General features: G+C 35.4%; 1 protein-coding gene across 3 annotated transcripts in view; it reads left to right on the plus strand.

Annotated features, from left to right (window-relative positions):
• The window catches only part of ITGA4 (integrin subunit alpha 4), an 86,375-nt gene that overhangs the window by 22,973 nt on the left and 44,930 nt on the right, over nt 1-18,472 (plus strand). For 2 of the 3 annotated variants that reach the window (XM_013982231.2, XM_003133517.4), the window contains 6 exons: nt 3,542-3,609; nt 4,929-5,058; nt 6,413-6,498; nt 7,317-7,379; nt 7,472-7,609; nt 10,587-10,698. In XM_013982231.2, the coding sequence (XP_013837685.1) occupies nt 3,542-3,609; nt 4,929-5,058; nt 6,413-6,498; nt 7,317-7,379; nt 7,472-7,609; nt 10,587-10,698 (597 nt within the window). The remainder of the gene's footprint in view (nt 1-3,541; nt 3,610-4,928; nt 5,059-6,412; nt 6,499-7,316; nt 7,380-7,471; nt 7,610-10,586; nt 10,699-18,472) is intronic. The other variant, XR_002339183.1, reaches the window with a different exon arrangement.

Below are 18,472 nucleotides of genomic sequence, written 5' to 3' on the forward strand. Positions count from 1 at the left end.
CAAGGGTGGGGGGAAATCTTTGAAATAGCTATGTTCTTTTTAGCTGCTCAAAGTATTATTTCCTTTCCTTTTTTTACCCACTTGCAGCAGTTTTAAATTTCAAAAATGTACTGTGTGTTTCAGGGACTAGGAATTTACAATTTAATTTGAATAATTTAGCATCTAGTTGATAATTTCCCACTTTAGCATTAAATATATTTCCAACTCCATATAAGTGAATGAATGCCCAGGAAAGGTAAGACACTTAAAATCATGAAATTAGACTGAAAAATCTGAGCAGAAGGAAGACTGTTTCTTGCTTCCCTTTCGCTTCCAGCAATATTCAGAAAGATTCAAAGTATAAACATAAATCTCCGCCCCCATGTCTTTTTTCAAATTCACATTTTCTCCTTGCAACAGCAAGGGATTGGTATCTTAAGTTTGAAAGGCCTTTCTCTTTAAAATTTTAGGTCGTAGGTAGCATTAATGCATATAGAGCTAGGACATAAACTGAAATAAAGCAGTGAGTGTCCACAATGCACTAAAAAATAATACCTGCAAAAATTCCAAAAATGTTTTTAAAATAAAATACATATGAATGCTAATTTCTGGTTTTTCTAACCAGAATGATTACCCAATTGTCCCCTCAAAATTTCTATTTCTTGACAAAACTTGGACCAAGTTTTCAAATTGGAGTTGATTCTGTTTATATTGGGGTCTTCCCTCCCTCCCTTCTTAGAATTTGATATAATAGGAAACATTATAGCATCTGTATTTCTAATTTGATTTTGAATGCCAAGAGGATAAAAGGTGAATTTTAGCTTCTCAGTGGCAGTAAAACTTTGTTTATCTGTCATCTTCTTTTTCATAACAGTTTATGGTTTATACTTTAAAACATTTCCCAGTAGAGGCCTCTCTCCTGGTTAGTTGTGGAGGCCCTCATGGGTGTTTGAGGTCTTACAGTCTCTCCATAATGCAAACCTGACCAGCCTGTGTCATAATCTCATGTCCAGATGAGGCCTTTCCCTTTGAGAGCCTGGCTTCCTTTAAAATCGTGTGAAAATATGTGATGATAGGACTTAGCTGTTTCTGCTGAAGGAAACCTATCAAAGGACAGGGTAGTAGAGATGCAAGGTACAGATACCCCTCAACTGCAGCACCCCTTTCCACATAGCTGGCCTCATGTCTGGGGCTTTTAATTGACTCAACAATCGCATATAACTGTTCTAACGGTATGGGAGGATGCACTTGACCCCTTAATGTTTTGCAGCTTTTGTCCTGCTGCTGGCTTGTTTCTTCATTAAATATTGGTGCCTCCCTGGGTGCAGATTTCAGTCCCCCACATTTTCTCTGTCTTCTCTGTGTGACTTTATGCAAGGACTGATTATGTACATGGATGACAGTGTCCCCATCCCCCCAAAAAACCCATTCTATGGGAAAAAAAAGTGGCAGAAATCTAAGACACTTAAAATTATAGTAATTTTTTTTTTTTTCTTTTTTGGCTGCTCTGAGACAGATGGAGTTCCTAGGCCAGGGGTCAGATCCAAGCCACAGTTTTGACCTACACTGCAGCTGTGGCAACACCAGAACCTTTAACCCACTGTTCTGGGAAGGGAGTGGAACCTGTGTCCTTGCTCTGTGCTTCAGAGACACCTCCAGTCCCATTGTACCACAGCAGGAACTCCTATAATAATTTATTTTTAAATAAAAGGACTATAGGATCAGAGAAAATATAAAAAAGAGTGAAAAAGCATGCAGGGAATGGTAATTATAAATGACTTAGCAAGGAGTTCTCACATTGTGGCTCAGCAGTAACAAACCTAACTAGTAACCATGAGGATGTGGATTCCATCCCCTGACTCTCTCAGTCGGTTAAGGATCCAGCATTGCTGTGAGCTGTGGTGTAGGTTGCAAATGCGGCTCTGACATTATGGTGGTTGTGGCCTAGGCCAGTAGCTGCAGCTCCAATTCAACCCCTGGCCTGGGAACTTCCAAATGCTGCAGGTGTGCCCTTCCCCCCAAAAAACATGCTTAAAGTCAACAACAAAAAAATCATTATTCCAAGCCCTGAAACTACTTTGACATTTTTTTTCAGTTTATTTAATTAGTATAATCAAACCAAAATTTTAAGAAAAAAATGACATAGCAACTTAACTTTTCTAGTTAGCAAAGCCAAAACGAAGATGTGGTCCTGATTATTTCCTTTATAGAGGCTTATTTACGTCAGTTTTTCAGGAAAAGTGAGCGTTGTTTCCGTATTAAGTTTTACAAAACATTCATTCATGAGGGCTTTGTAAGAAGAAATCTCCACGGGATCTTAACTCAGTTTTTGATTTTCAATGAGGGGCAAAATCTAGGAAGCCTATTTTAATTTTTTTTTTCTTTTATGACTGCACCTGTGGCACATGGAAGTTCTGGGGCCAAGAATTGAATCCAAGTCACAGCCGTGACCTATGCCACAGCTGCAACACTGGATCCTTTAACCTACTGTGCCTGGCACGTGAGCAAACCCATGCCTCCACACTGACCCATGCCACTTTAGTTGGATTTTTAACTGACTGAGCCACAGCGGGAACTCCAAGGAAGCCTATTTTATTTTATTTTATTTTATTTTATTTTTTTTTTTTTTGTCTTTTGTCTTTTTTGTCTTTTGTTGTTGTTGTTTGTTGCTATTTCTTGGGCCGCTCCCGCGGCATATGGAGGTTCCCAGGCTAGGGGTTGAATCGGAGCTGTAGCCACCGGCCTACGCCAGAGCCACAGCAACGCGGGATCCGAGCCGCGTCTGCAACCTACACCACAGCTCATGGCAACGCCGGATCGTTAACCCACTGAGCAAGGGCAGGGACCGAACCCGCAACCTCATGGTTCCTAGTCGGATTCGTCAACCACTGCGCCACGACGGGAACTCCTATTTTATTTTTTAATTTAGTTTTATTATTATTTTGGGGGACACACTACCAGAATAGGAAAGTTCCTAGGTTAGGGGTTGAATCGGAACTGCAGCCACAGCAACACAGGATTCGAGCTGCATCTGTAACCTACACCACAGCTCATGGCAACGCCAGATCCTTAACCCAATGAGTGAGGCCAGGGATGGAACCCTCATCCTCGTGGATACTAGTCAGATGGTATTGTTAACTGCTGAACCATGAAAGAAACTTCCAAGGAAGCCTATTTAAATGGAAACCTGGGACTTGCCACTGTGGTGCGGTGGGTTAAAATCCAACTGCAGCAGCCTGGGTTGCTGTGGAGGCGTGGGTTCCAGGCATAGTGGGTTAAAGGCATAAAGGCTCACCTGACAGTTTTTTGAGTATATGTTGTATGCTCTTCCCATGAGAAAGGCAGAGTGGATATTTTTATTGCTCTTTGACAGGGATAATTTGAAGATTAATATGGAAAAGATTTGTGATCTTAAATTTTACCAGTTACTCTTTTTTAAATGATACTGTAAAATCGAGACTTTACAAGGTATATTTACAAGGATATATGAGATAAACAAAATTATGCAGATTTTATCTTTATTTTTAAATGAAATCCTGAATTGTTTTCTACTTCATTTTAGATTATGTAAAAAAATTTGGAGAAAATTTTGCATCCTGTCAAGCTGGAATATCTAGTTTTTACACAGAGGTAATAGTCCAAAAAATAGATGCTATGGATGTTTTTATATAGCATTTTAATTGTTTTGAAGATCTAGAAGACTGATAATGAGTTTTGAAGTAAAATCCCAAATAATATGTCTTATAAATTTGATGTATTATAACTTAATTTTCACTGCTCAATATTCAACATATGTGGTGAGAAAAATATTAATATTTAGGTGTCTGGCTAACTCCAGAGCAACTAAAAGTCTATACCAAATAATGTTACTTTCATTAAGAATTTAATAGAAATCAAAAGTAGCTGTAGTATTGTCAGTTTAGGCATTGAAAATAGCTAAGTACATTATTTTTAATTGCTAAAATATATAGCCAAGTATATCTAAGTATAGTAGTTGAAGGGGAAGGAAGAATATGAATTCACATTTTTCATTAGAAGTATGATAATTGGGAGATTTAAGAACATAATAATATCCTTTTAAATAAGATATATTTCCAAACTCTATTATTCTCTTTCCAACACTATCTCATATACAATGAAAGATCACAGTTGTACTCCCAAATCACCCACTTTCTCTTAACAACCCATCATGAAGTTACGAATGTTTTCTAAATCTATGTGGACAGGCTGTATCAAGCCTTGAGTTAACAATTTCCATAATTACCAATAGTATGTAAAAATAATAATAATGCGTTCTGATTTTATATTTAAATTCACCTTCTCCCCCCCCCAAATTTTAAATTGTTTAGTAAATTTAAATGAAATGTTAAGTAGGTTTAATTACTGAAAGTTTTGTATTTCACCAGACAGGTATCTGCTTATTTCAATCATCCCTCTGTTTCCTTTTTTTGAATTTCTATGTTTATCATCAGTCATGCCCCAATAATATTTGACTTATTTTTTCCTAAGCTAACATTATTAAGGAAACTATTCATTGGCTTTTTGCAAATTGAAATAAATTATGTCCATTTTTTACTCTTTGGAAAAACGTGATAATCTCTGTAATGAGCACTAATGAATTACCCAGATACAATTTACTTTAATAGAAACCACATTGCCTTTCTCCCCAGAGCTTACTCTAGTGTTCAGTGGTTCTGCCTTTGATTTTAAAGTTCACCGTTAAGTATGAAGTGAATGTTCCTTTTCTGAAACTCTACTTGTAGGTGAAAATTCATTAACTAGTTTCTCTGGCTTTTTTTGATATATTTTTAATCTCATAAAATGCTTACATATCAGAAATTTATTTTAAAATACATTTTTGTCGCTAAGTACTTAGTGTATATCTGGAGGGGGTTTCGTATAGTGAAATCAAATGTTTAAATGATCATAAATTGCTTTTTATCTTACAGGATTTAATTGTGATGGGAGCCCCGGGATCATCTTATTGGACTGGCTCTCTTTTTGTCTACAATATAACTACAAATAAATACAAGGCTTTTTTAGACAGATACAACCAAGTGAAGTTTGGAAGTTATTTAGGTACTATAAAAAGTGACAAACTCAAATTGTTTCTGCCTTACAGATACTGGTAATTATAAAGAAGGAAAATCGTACCTTCAAAAGATCAAAATGGCCAATAGGAATTAAAGGGCCACTTCAAAAACTGCATCTTTAAGAATGTAATCTATGAAACTTTTAGTTAACTTAATATTTTATATATGTAACTGTTACCATCAATGTATAGTTAGATAAGAACTCCTGGTTTGGTTTACTCTTTGCCGTAAATCACTTGAAAGTCTGTATCTTTATACGGTCTACGTTTTATTGTAAAGGTAGTGTCTATTGAGTGCCTGCCATCTCCTAGGAACTTCTGTAAGCACTCTACATGAATTGATTCATTTAATCATGAATGAGTGAGTAAGTGTGGTTTCTTCAAGGACCCACTGAAAGTCAATGAGACTGCGGATGGCTTTCTAGACAATGGGTGACATTATGAAGAATATGTGTCTAAAAACAGCTCATTGACCTTTGCCTCATAAGTTCTTAGAATATTTCCCAGAGCATAACTATTTTTATCTATCTTCTTATTTAAGAAAGAATACTTATTTAAGATAGGATACTTTATAGTCTATGTTTCTACAGAAACCCAAGATTTTCTCTGGCATTATTTCCCTTGTTGTAGTATAAGGAATTCTTTTCCTAAGGTTTCTTTAAAAATACAGATTTGTTTAAATGATGTGTGCTTCAAATGTGAACAGCCTACACTCAGGAATAATTATAATAGAAAGCAGGATTTTTCCCCCATTTAAACAGAAGGAATTCATTTTCATACAGAGGGAACTAATTTACAAGTCAACATTTACTTGTTTATGGTTGAAGGATATCTTAAAGGATTACAAAAAATGTAACTTAGTATTATACCTTTGACCACATAATAAAATGAGAATATTTTACCTGTTGTGTTATCATACAATTTTATCATAATTGGGAAGGTTTCAGGGCAAGAAAAATTGAAGTTTAGGAAAAATATGGGTTTTTTTTTAACTTCAAGTTCAAAATGTTATATTTTAAATATGCTAAATTATTTCTGTTGTAATCCTAGAAGCTAGAATGTCCTGATACCACAGAGACTAACAAACCAAATGTAAAGGTGCTATCTTCAATTTCTAAGACTGAAAAATATAAGCCATGTGACTAGTTTCATGATGCACAATAACTGCTTAAGGCATATAATACATAACCAGTTTTGAATATTGCTATGCTAAATTTTCTTAAATCTCTGGTTTAGTGTAGTTATTTTGAATTTAGTCTTATTTAACTCTGAGTGGATTTATGATCGGGGTTTTACCCATTGCCAATGATGATTCTCATACTTTTCTACATTTTCTTGAAGGATACTCGGTTGGAGCAGGTCATTTTCGGAGTATGTACACTACTGAAGTAGTTGGAGGAGCCCCTCAACATGAACAGATTGGTAAAGTAAGAATTTCATTTTAGTATTTTATTTCTTCAAAAATGTTCAAATAGATCACATGAGAGAATAAGATATTAAAGGGCACCACAAAAATTCTAAGCATTCAAGCTGAAAATGATGAGCAATGTGCTGCTGTTAGAGGAAACTTAGTGAAAGTTGTATGGCTTTTAGATAAAATTGTGCAGAAAAGCTTTAAGGAAAATTATGGAAGTCAAATGATGCTCTTCTTTCTAATGAATAATTGTTTCTGAGATGATAGAATTTTCTCAAGATATCATAGGAATACACTTATTGGTTAATAACTTTATAGCTGAAGAGAAATCAAGGCAGCTACATTTGTGGTGTAGTAGTGTTAAGACTAGAAAGAATAAAATATTATTTCTCATTTAACTTTCATTACATTGTTGTGAATGTTAACTAAATTTTTCTGAGCCTTATTTTGAAAATTAAGGCAAACAACGTTTTCTGTGCTCTCTGTAATGGATCCGTGAGATTGTTCCTGAGAAGGTGGTTTTGCAAGGAAGGCATGTTAATGTGAAAGTGGATCCCTCGGCCTTTTGTATCACTCTGAAAAGGATTTTTTAAAAATATATTTAAGCAGGAAGTTCCCCTGCGGCACAGTAGGTTAAGGATCTAGCATTGCCAAAGCTGTGGTGTGGGTTCCATCCCTGGCCCAGAAACATCCACATGCCGTGGATGCAGCTAAAAAAAAATTAAAAAATAAAAAAAACCTGAGCAATTATGACAATTAATGTTTTGACTGAATGAAAAACTTTTAATGTGATAGTAGTGTAACCTTTCCTAATGCTTTTCCCTATTGCAGGCATACATTTTCAGCATTGATGCAAAAGAACTAAATATCTTACATGAAATGAAAGGTAAAAAGGTAATATGTCTCTACCTTTGGTTATCACTGAGGGCGTTGGTGAGTAACTCTGCTTTTTTCTCAATGACTGGATCTGGTTTGCCTTGGAGCAGCTTGGGTCTTATTTTGGAGCTTCTGTCTGTGCCGTGGACCTCAATGCAGATGGCTTTTCAGACCTACTGGTGGGCGCCCCCATGCAGAGCACCATCAGAGAGGAAGGAAGAGTGTTTGTGTACATCAACTCTGGCCTGGTAGGTCCGATTGCCTGCAAACTGGAAGCCATTTATGGGATTTTGATTACAACTGATGCTCTTCTTATTCCAGCAAGACTATAGATTTTTAGGCTTATTTTACCAATGAAAATTAAAGTTGTGATACTGTACTGATGCTCTAAAAATGAAATGGAACATGGTAGGGAAAGGGCCTCTGTCCTATTTTAATGTCTCAAAAGTATGAGATCAGGTGTCTGAAGTTTTTCTATTCACAGCTTGTGTTCACTCAAGTAGTAGAAGTGTCTTCCAGTTTTATTATGATGCAAATTTATAATTTGAAAGAATGATTTTTCTATAACCCTAAAAATGTGGGTGTCCTACTGGTTTGACAGTGAGTGTCCTTATATAATTTGGTAGTTATAAACACTACTGGAAGTAGATGATAAAGTATAAAATGTTTTTAATTTCTTGATTTGAAACAATTGGAAGCAAGAATTTTGATAAAATGTTTATTTGCACAGTTCTTACAGATTTTAATTCTTGATGTGAATGTAAAATTGACATTGTTTATTCCAAAGCAGATATAGTAGTTGTAGAAATATGTGTTTACTTGCTTATGGTTGAGTTTTAAATTATGCACAGTGTTTTGGAGTAGAAACTGACCAGTTAACACTTTAAAGAGTTCTGCTGGCCTTATCTTGGCCAGTTTATCTTCTTGGTATTCTATCAAAAGAAGGACTTGATAGGACCTTAATGGGGTCTTCTTGGCTTGTTTCTTTAAGAGCAAGAACAGGTTTGTTAAGTTTCTTAAGTCACAGCATTTTCAGTTGGGATTTAACAAAGTAAAATCTGTTTCAAAAAGATAGCTTATTTAATTAATGGTTTCAGGTCGTTTAATAAGGTCCTGTATTCAGCATAAGATGAAACTCTTTACAATTGAAGAGAGAACATACTCGGTCTTACAAAGCTGAGAGATTCTCAAAGTTCCAAATATAGAGCAGGAAAGTTATTTATATATTGGGGTTTCCTGGACTTTAAACCTAAGTTTAATAGGGAAAGCATATCACCTATGAAGTGATCATTTTTATCTCATTAATGGTGAAATACTTTTTCTTGAGTAGATATTTCACATTCCCTTATCCATAAATGGTCTTCCTTATACTAGTTACATCTTCATTCTACATACTTTTCTTTCTCTTTAAAACTAAACTTTTTAAAAACATTTTGCAACAGTAGAGTATATACCCAAGATAAGGTGATATAGGACAGTTTTTCCCATTGAAATCTTATGCAAGCCTAGAATGAAAAACAGATAAAAGGGGATCTTTTATCCACTTGCTTAAAGGGCAAGGGAGGGGCTCTACCCAGTAGATTACTTGTTCACCCCTCACTTCTTCACTATTCAATGCTGGATTAATTTCATAATTGATTTCAGCTTTAAGATGTCTGAATAAAGTATTCTTCCTTTGTTCCCTTCCATCTTCCTGTTTCTTAGCTCTAAAAAGATACTAGCCACTCCCTGATATTATATTACATATTTATTGGTTTGATTTGCCATTGCCTGTTCTTCTGTTGGAGTATAAACACCATGTGGAAAGGAATCCACTGTCTCATTTACTGCTGTTTCCTCAGGGCTCAAAAGAGTTCTGGACAAGCAGGTGCTCAGTAATTGTTTTTGAATGAACTCAAGAAGGAATGATACTTGAATGAATCTGGCTTCCACCCACTTCTGCTAAAATAGCTCTCAGAGGTCCCCAGCGAACTCTTAGTCACCTTTCTGTGACTGGAGAATCCTTGAAGAAGAGTGATCTCCACTTCTTGAAACTCTACCCCTGGAAATTCAGTGCCATTGAGTTGTCTTAGGTCTGCACCCCCTCATCCTCACTGGAGCCTCTTCTGCCTTCTGCCCTTTTTAAATTAGGCAATTCTCTAGAAGAAAAATAAGTATAGAAATTTTTTAGTTGGAAAATAAAAAGTAAAAGGCACTTCACAAGGGGAAGAACATTTGTGTCTGTGGGAACGAAGGACAGACTAGTTTGGGAAGAGGAAATTATCTATGATGAGTAGTGTGTGGATTTTTTTATTTTTTCATTACAGGGAAGTTACATGATCAGAATTGGGAGAGAGGTCTGGCAGCTGTTATTGCAACAGCTCTTTTGGAAACATTAGTGAGTGTCTAATTGTAGTAACTCATCTTCCAACTGCAAAGACAGCAGTTAACTGATCCATGCTCCAGTGCTACTGGAAAAAAATTCCAAAGGCAGCTTAAGTTGTGTCCCTCCTCAACTCAGAAAGCTTAAGTGGTTGTTTTGTTTTCTCAATTGAGAATAAATTTCTCCCAGCATTCAAAGTCCCACCCCATAAGACTCCAGTTTGACTTTTTAGGTCTCATTTATTGTACATACTAATCATTATAGCTAAATGCTTTGGAATTTGTGTTTTGCTGGTTTCTCTATGTATCAAAGCTGTGCCATTCCTTAAATAGCCACCTTGACTACCACTTCCTTTATGCAATCTTCTCTGGCTCTCAAAATTAGACATGCTCTCTTTGCTGCTTGAGGTCTCAAAGAAGTCTGAACTTCTGAGTCATTGACATGCTTGTGCTACATATTCCAGCAACAGAGCACTTCTTCAGGAAAGGGCGTGTCATATACACACCCTGCTTTTCCCCTTTCACCAGTTCACTCTTCGCATAGTACATTGCCTTTACTAGGAGCTCACTAAATATTTGCTGCATTGAATTATCAAAATGATTTATTGGATTTTCAAAGCTAGGGATCATGATTTTGACATTTTTTTATGTCCTCTGAGCTCTAATCATTCTATTCTGTATATTGACATACTTGATAAATATTTATTGAATTGAACTGAGATGTGTGTACTAAAGCTCAGACTATAGTTTGTCCAACTTGTTTGAAGCATTAGAAAAAAAAATCCATATCCAATTACAACAGTAAATCATGTGTAAAGTTGTCAGGGAGTGTTATAATGACACCTTTCTCTCCTCTCTATCTAGGGAGCAGTAATGAATGAAATGGAAACAGAGCTTGTCGGAAGTGACAAATATGCTGCAAGATTTGGGGAATCTATAGTCAATCTTGGTGACATTGATAATGATGGCTTTGAAGGTAATTAAAAATATCTAATTCTTATTTTCCACTTTTAAAATGGCACATGGAGGAGAATATAATTGGAGGTTTATGTAGTTTGCGTTTCTATAGATGATGAAGCCGGACTGGTATGCTAACTTTTTTTTTTAGTGTTGAACCTGATTTCTTCTCAGTTGTCAACTATTGATTCTCACCACTATTAATAAAGAATAATATTCAAAATACCTTATTTCATTGATTCTAGGGCACCATTGATTATAAGTAAGATCATTATTTTATGTGTCCCTTAAAAAAAATAGTGCCTCTTAAACTGACTCCCTATTTTTCTATTTTAAGAAGGATTCTTATTTCATAAATATGAAAATGTAATAAAAAATGTGTATCATAGAACCGTAGTATTTAACTATCAGTTCAGCAGAGACACGGACAAAACCCAACAGACCCTGGCTGCAGAGCTGGAGCCCGGCTCTGAAAGCTCCTTGCTATGCCAGCCTTTCCTTGCTCAGCTGCCACATTGTGGGAGGATTTGGGAATTCCAGGAGAGAGTCCTGAGCAGTGAGTGGTAAGGGGGCAACTGGCAGACACGGAGGTTAGTTGCCAACTGATATAGATGCATTTCAATAATAGAAATGATGATGCCATCATAACTGTGATTGTGAATTAGATGTTGGTCCTGCTGTGGATGTACCTGTCTACCAGCCTGCCCTCTTAAAATTTGCTTTTTTCAATATACTTCTGAACAGTAGTTAAGCCTGCTAAAACTGTGCCTAAAATGATAAATGGACTTGAGAGTGTATAATTCCTAAAGTTTAGCAAATAAGCATTTGATGTTTTCAGGGCTCAGAATTGTCTTCTTGATGGTCATTGGCAACCGTATGTAGAATTAGGTAAAAACATCCTTGGATCCTGGAAATAAGTGAGGGAGTACTGTAAATTCTCACTTTCTTAATTTCTTCTTTTGCCTAAATGATTCATTCTACTTTAAATGTATAAACCATGTTATTCTACAAGAAGAAAGCTAGTTGGTTATTGAATATATGTTCCCCATGAGCCCTATTGAATATAAGTGTAATTTGTTACAAAAATATTACCATTTTTGGATTTGTTTTACTATTTTTAAAACAAAAGGAGATGAAAAGTATATGTAGATTATTTTTATGGTAATGATTACATATAAAAATTTACATCAAAATATCAAATGCTGTTAGGATGAATGTTACATTTCACAAGTAATCAGCAATTCTATAGTATTTAATTGAACACTTATTTTGTGTCATTTGTACCATGCCAGGTATAGAGTATGTGCCATAATGAATGTAAATGAAGGACATAGTGGCACTCTTTTCTTTTTTTTTTTTTTAATATATATTTTTTTATTTTCCCACTGTACAGCAAGGGGGTCAGGTTATCCTTACATGTATACATTACAATTACATTTTTTCCCCCACCCTTTGTTCTGTTGCAACATGAGTATCTAGACAAAGTTCTCAATGCTATTCAGCAGGATCTCCTTGTAAATCTATTCTAAGTTGTGTCTGATAAGCCCAAGCTCCTGATCCCTCCCACTCCCTCCCCCTCCCCCTCCCATCAGGCAGCCACAAGTCTCTTCTCCAAGTCCATGATTTTCTTTTCTGAGGAGATGTTCATTTGTGGTGGATATTAGATTCCAGTTATAAGTGATATCATATGGTATTTGTCTTTGTCTTTCTGGCTCATGTCACTCAGGATGAGATTCTCTAGTTCCATCCATGTTGCTGCAAATGGCATTATGTCATTCTTTTTTATGGCTGAGTAGTATTCCATTGTGTATATATACCACCTCTTCCGAATCCAATCATCTGTCGATGGACATTTAGGTTGTTTCCATGTCCTGGCTACTGTGAATAGTGCTGCAATGAACATGCGGGTGCATGTGTCTCTTTTAAGTAGAGTTTTGTCCGGATAGATGCCCAAGAGTGGGATTGCAGGGTCATATGGAAGTTCTATGTATAGATTTCTAAGGTATCTCCAAACTGTTCTCCATAGTGGCTGTACCAGTTTCCATTCCCACCAACAGTGCAGGAGGGTTCCCTTTTCTCCACGGCCCCTCCAGCACTTGTTATTTGTGGATTTATGAATGATGGCCATTCTGACTGGTGTGAGGTGGTATCTCATGGTAGTTTTGATTTGCATTTCTCTTATAATCAGCGATGTTGAGCATTTTTTCATGTGTTTGTTGGCCATCTGTATATCTTCTTTGGAGAAATGTCTATTCAGGTCTTTTGCCCATTTTTCCATTGATTGATTGGTTTTTTTGCTGTTGGGTTGTATAAGTTGTTTATATACTCTAGAGATTGGCACTTGTCAGTTGCATCATTTGAAACTGTTTTCTCCCATTCTGAAAGTTGTCTTTTTGTTTTCTTTTGGGTTTCCTTTGCTGTGCAAAAGCTTTTCAGTTTGATGAGGTCCCATGGGTTTATTTTCGCTCTAATTTCAATTGCTTTGGGAGACTGACCTGAGAAAATATTCATGATGTTGATGTCAGAGAGTGTTTTGCCTATGTTTTCTTCTAGGAGTTTGATGGTGTCCTGTCATATATTTCTTTCAGCCATTTGGAGTATTTTTGTGCATGGTGTGAGGGTATGTTCTAGTTTCATTGCTTTGCATGCAGCTGTCCAGGTTTCCCAGCACTGCTTGCTGAATAGACTTTCTTTTTCCCACTTTATGTTCTTGCCTCCCTTGTCAAAGATTAATTGACCATAGGTGTCAGGGTTTATTTCCGGATTCTCTATTCTGTTCCATTGGTCTGTCTGTCTGTTTTGATACCAGTACCACACTGTTTTGATGACTGTGGCTTTGTAGTATTTCTTGAAGTCTGGGAGAGTTATGCCTCCTGCTTGGTTTTTGTTTCTCAGGATTGTTTTAGCGATTCTGGGTCTTTTGTTGTTCCATATAAATGTTTGGATTGTTTGTTCTAGTTCTGTGAAAAATGTCATGGGTCATTTGATAGGGATTGCATTGAATCTGTAGATTGCTTTGGGTAGTATGGCCATTTTTACAATATTGATTTTCCCAATCCAGGAACACACTCTTTTCTTATGGTTTTACAATCAAATGGAATATAAGATGAAGACATTAAAAAAATTAAGTGGTAAATTTAAAGACCCAACTTAATAAATATCTATTAAAAAACATGTTTTTGCACATTGATATTTCATATACTTATATGAAATAATAAAATTCTTTCTTTAAAAACAAAGTCATCACTTGGTAAAATATTTGTTTACTTAGAATTCCTTCCTTCTACACCCTGTTTTAACTGACACAGCCAAGGAAAAGCATTCACTACTTTGAATGTACTAAAATATTTGTGTATGTGCTCATAAGAAATGAGTTTTGTGGCATCTAAATGTTAATAACAAACCTGAATTATTCTTATAATCAGATTGAGTTATAAAAACGTTATGGACAGTAGGCAAGTTCCCTTATCAAAATCACTCCAGTACTTGGGAGAATCTGAGACAATTTTCCATTGATGTGAAGAACAGACAGAAGCTGTTCTGTCCTTTAGACTTAGAGAGGGAGAACTTAAAGGAGACCTGCAGGGCACAATGCATTATTTCAGAGTATGAGAACCTGGGTTTCATATAGCATTTGTGTCTTGGAGCCCTCAGCCCATCTCTTAAAGATAATACCTTTATGCATGGAAGACTGTTAATTCAAAGGAATGATTTCAATATTTCAGGATATTTTTGTGCTATTTATAATTTCATATATAATCACAACTATTTACATCTAGTGGCCACATTCATTCTGATTCACTTCAGTGTATGTATGTAATATCATATTTTTTTTCTAATTTATTCCATTTTTTCTTCCAGTTTTATTGAGATGTAATTGACATGTAACACTGAATAAGTTTAAGGTATACAGCATAATGGTTGATAAGCATGTATGGTCTGAATTATTTTGCAATAAGTTTACTGTCCATCACCTCACATAGTTACAATTTTTTCCTTGTGATGAAAACTTTTAAGATCTACCCTCTCAGCAACTTCCAAATACACAGTACAATATTGTTAACTATAGTCACCATGCTGTATGTCCCCAGGACTTGCTGATTTTGTAACTGGAAATTTGTATTTTTTTGACCAACTTCACTCATTTCCTCACTTTCCATCCCCCCATCTGTTGACAATCAACAGTTTGATCTGTTTCTATGAATTTTTTTTAAATTCTGTGTATAATTGAGATTACAGAGTATTCATCTTTCTCTGATTTATTTAGCGTACTTCTGTCAAGGTCCATCCATGTTGCTGCAAATGACAAGATTTCTTTTTTATGGCTGAGTAACATAGCTGTTTTGCCCATAGATGTGTGTTTTCTACATTTTAGGTTTTAGCCAAGACTATGCTGATTTGGAAGTTGGTTCAGTGTTAGTTCTTCACTGAGGTCTTTAATCCCATTCTACTGTATCTGCCTGGGTGAGACAATAGGGCATCTGTGTTTTATTTTTCATTATGAGATTCTCTTGTTCCCTCATCTTGTAACCTAGTTTATTTTTCTGGGATTTGGATGAAGTTACTTCATGTTCATGGCAGGGTGTGTGGGCTTGTGTGGAAAAGAGATGAAAACTGCACCTGTTCTTTTTCCTTCTACCCCCAGTCTTAGATGCAAATCAGACTTAATGTCCTTTTCCTATGTGCAGTTTTGTAGTGTTTTGAATAGTAGACCTCAGTTATTTTGGCATTTATGATATAATTTATATTGTTCTTCAAAAGAAACAAAATATATTTTCCGTGTCCTTAGAAAAGCAAAACAAGCCATTTTCTAAGAAGATAACAAATCAGTTCAAGAGTCCAGCATAAAAAGTTCATCAAATGTATGAGAAAGTTTACAGAATAGATAATAGAGAGACAGACCTACTCAACCATTGTGACCAGACAGACAGATGATAGCATTTTACCCATAAAGTAGATTAGGTCATTCCACTCTTTTTGGTTTAGGTTTTTACTTTGAGCTTTATCACTTGACTTTTATTTTTTTATTAATCGTATTTATTTTTATTAAAGCATATTGTCACCTGACTTTTAGCATGTGTTTGAGTATTTTTTAACAGAACAATAATAAAATTCTACAGTTGTAAACTTTATGTTGTATTATTTTATGTGCTCCTAAAATGCTTATATATTATCAATCATTTATTGAGCACGTCTTTCACACAGAAGAGGATCAGGTGCCAGTAGGGGAGAATGTTGGTCATAACTCTATTGTTAATGATTTTATAGAGTATGTGATGGACAACACAGATCTAGAGTCAGACTGCAGTGTTTAAATGCCAATTCTACCACATCTGGTTCTGTGACCTTGAGCAAGTTACGTTCTGTACCTCAGTTACCTTATCTATAAAAAGTGGGTATCCCAAAGTATTTCTTTGATAGGGCTCTGGTGAGAGTTACATGGGTTACAGTGGGATATGTGAAAATGCCATGAATTATATGTAAAGCCCCTATCACAGTGCCTGCACTGTAAACATTATATAAGTGCTAGCTGATGTTAAGATTATTATTATGCTAATGATAATCATTGTGATTTTTATTGGCAGTGGAATAACATATACACAGTACTCTAATAAATAGATTAATTAAAACCTACTGTATAGCACAGGAAAATCTACTCAATAGTTTGCAATAACCTATATAAAAAAAAGAATGGATATATTTATATGTCTGATTCACTTTGCTGTACACCTGAAACTAATACAACATTGTAAATCAACTAGACTCCAGTAAAATTAAATTTCAAAAATAAACTATAATAAAAAGAAAAGTAAAAACAATTGTCAAATACCTCAGTGTTTATTCTGTTTTGTCCCAAGTGAATTGCATTGACATGGAAAACCATTTTATTATTTATCATATATATTCTCCTCATTACTATTATGATAGGTAAAACTTCAGTACATTATAAATAGATCCAAATGTCATCATAGGAAGTAAGATTTTGGATCTATATATAAGATAGCCAATGACCAAATATACTTAAATGTCTTCTGCTTAGAATTAAATTGATCTGGGTCTTCTTACTTCAGCTGAAAAGGCTCATCTGTGTATTGTTTTAAGATAATTGCCTTACTATAGATCACTAGTGCTAGAACTGATAAACAGAAATTCTTATAGTATCAATAATCTTATAACCCAACTTGTGATCTGTTCATATATTATCATTAAGAATCAAGGTATAAAATTCTAGTTACTCAGGAGTAGCCGCAGTGGTTGAAGTATAAACCCACCACGGGTTAATGAGATTGCTAACTGGTCTTGTCTTCAGTGGTTACAGGATACTTCTTCCCAACTGGTCTTGTCTTCAGTGGTTACAGGATACTTCTTCCCTCACTCCTTCCCCTTGCCTCCCTCTCCCTCTCCCCTTCCTTTTTTCCTTCCCACCCCTACCCCTTATGTTGCTGAATGTATTCAGTCTGCACATAATTGGCTCCAGCTTTTCCAAATTGTTAGTCTTCCTGTGTGCCATGATGCCTTTATGTTCCCCTCCTATTGCTCGGGGTCTGTCTAAAACTTTGCTTTTCTTCACCTGCCCCTGATCTGGCAATACTTTCATCTCAGCATTGGCATCACCTTCTATGAGAAGCCTTTCCTAATTTCCACCACCTTCTCTTCACATGCTGTGTTATTATTTTTACTTGCTGTTCTTCCTTTTTGGGGTACTGCTCCTGGCAAATGTCTCAGGTGCAGTAGGTGCTCAATAGTTTTCCACTGAATGAGTAAATGAATGAGGTGTATTTGTATATGAAAACTTAAGCATGAAGGTTAGTTTTATGAAAACAAAATAGTTTGCAGAAGCAAAAGAGGCTAGCCTTGGTATGTGTAAGCAAAATAGATATAAGGTGAGCCTACTATTTAATTTTAGATGAAAATAGAAAAGCTTTTTCTTTGAAAAATTGAATAGCATTTGGCATAGAATTATATATCAAAGATGTTTTTACTCCCATTGAAGCAGCAGTGAAAAATTACCTCTGTAGCTGTTAAAAAGCTTTCAGATCTGATGAACAATGATAAAAAAAAATGAGTATCATGAAAGCAAACTATCTGTATTTTAGGTTTCTATTTAAGTAATAAGAAAACATTGTATATAAACAAATGTATAAATAGACATAATATTTGGTAAAAAAATAATGAAATGCTCTTGCAGCTATTGAACATTATTTTTCTCCTGCATGCTATGTACTTATAGCATTTAAGCAACCATGTCATTACTGCTGTTTTTTCTTGTTCTTTTTTTATGTGAAAACATAGCCTTAACAAGTATCTTAATCACGTTCATTGGGACAGGATTAATTTAGAATTCATTTTGCAAATAAAATAAAACCTAGAGTTTAATGTAAGAATTCTTGTGGTTTTATAATATTTATACATTATAATAACTTATTATATGCCACACACTGTTCTAAGCACTTTTACATGAGTTTTGTATTTTTTTCCTGAGGATGATTTCTCTTGTGATCTTGTGCTATAGGTGAGGGAACTGAGATACAGAGAGGGGGACCTGCTGTATAGCACAGAGAACTCTACCCAGTATTATGTGATAACTATATGGGAAAAGAATCAGAATGGATATGTGTATATGTATGACTGGGTCACTTTGTTGTACAGCAGAAATTGTCAAGCCTTATAAATTAACTGTATTTCAATAAAACTTAAAATAAGGGGGGCAGGGCTCAGTGTAGCTCAGTGCTGGGGGTCAGGCCCTGACAGTCTGACTGTAGAACTTATAAGCTTAAGCATTCTGTTAACCA

This window comes from Sus scrofa, chromosome 15 (assembly GCF_000003025.6).
Source record: "Sus scrofa isolate TJ Tabasco breed Duroc chromosome 15, Sscrofa11.1, whole genome shotgun sequence".
NCBI classification, from domain to species: domain Eukaryota; kingdom Metazoa; phylum Chordata; class Mammalia; order Artiodactyla; family Suidae; genus Sus; species Sus scrofa.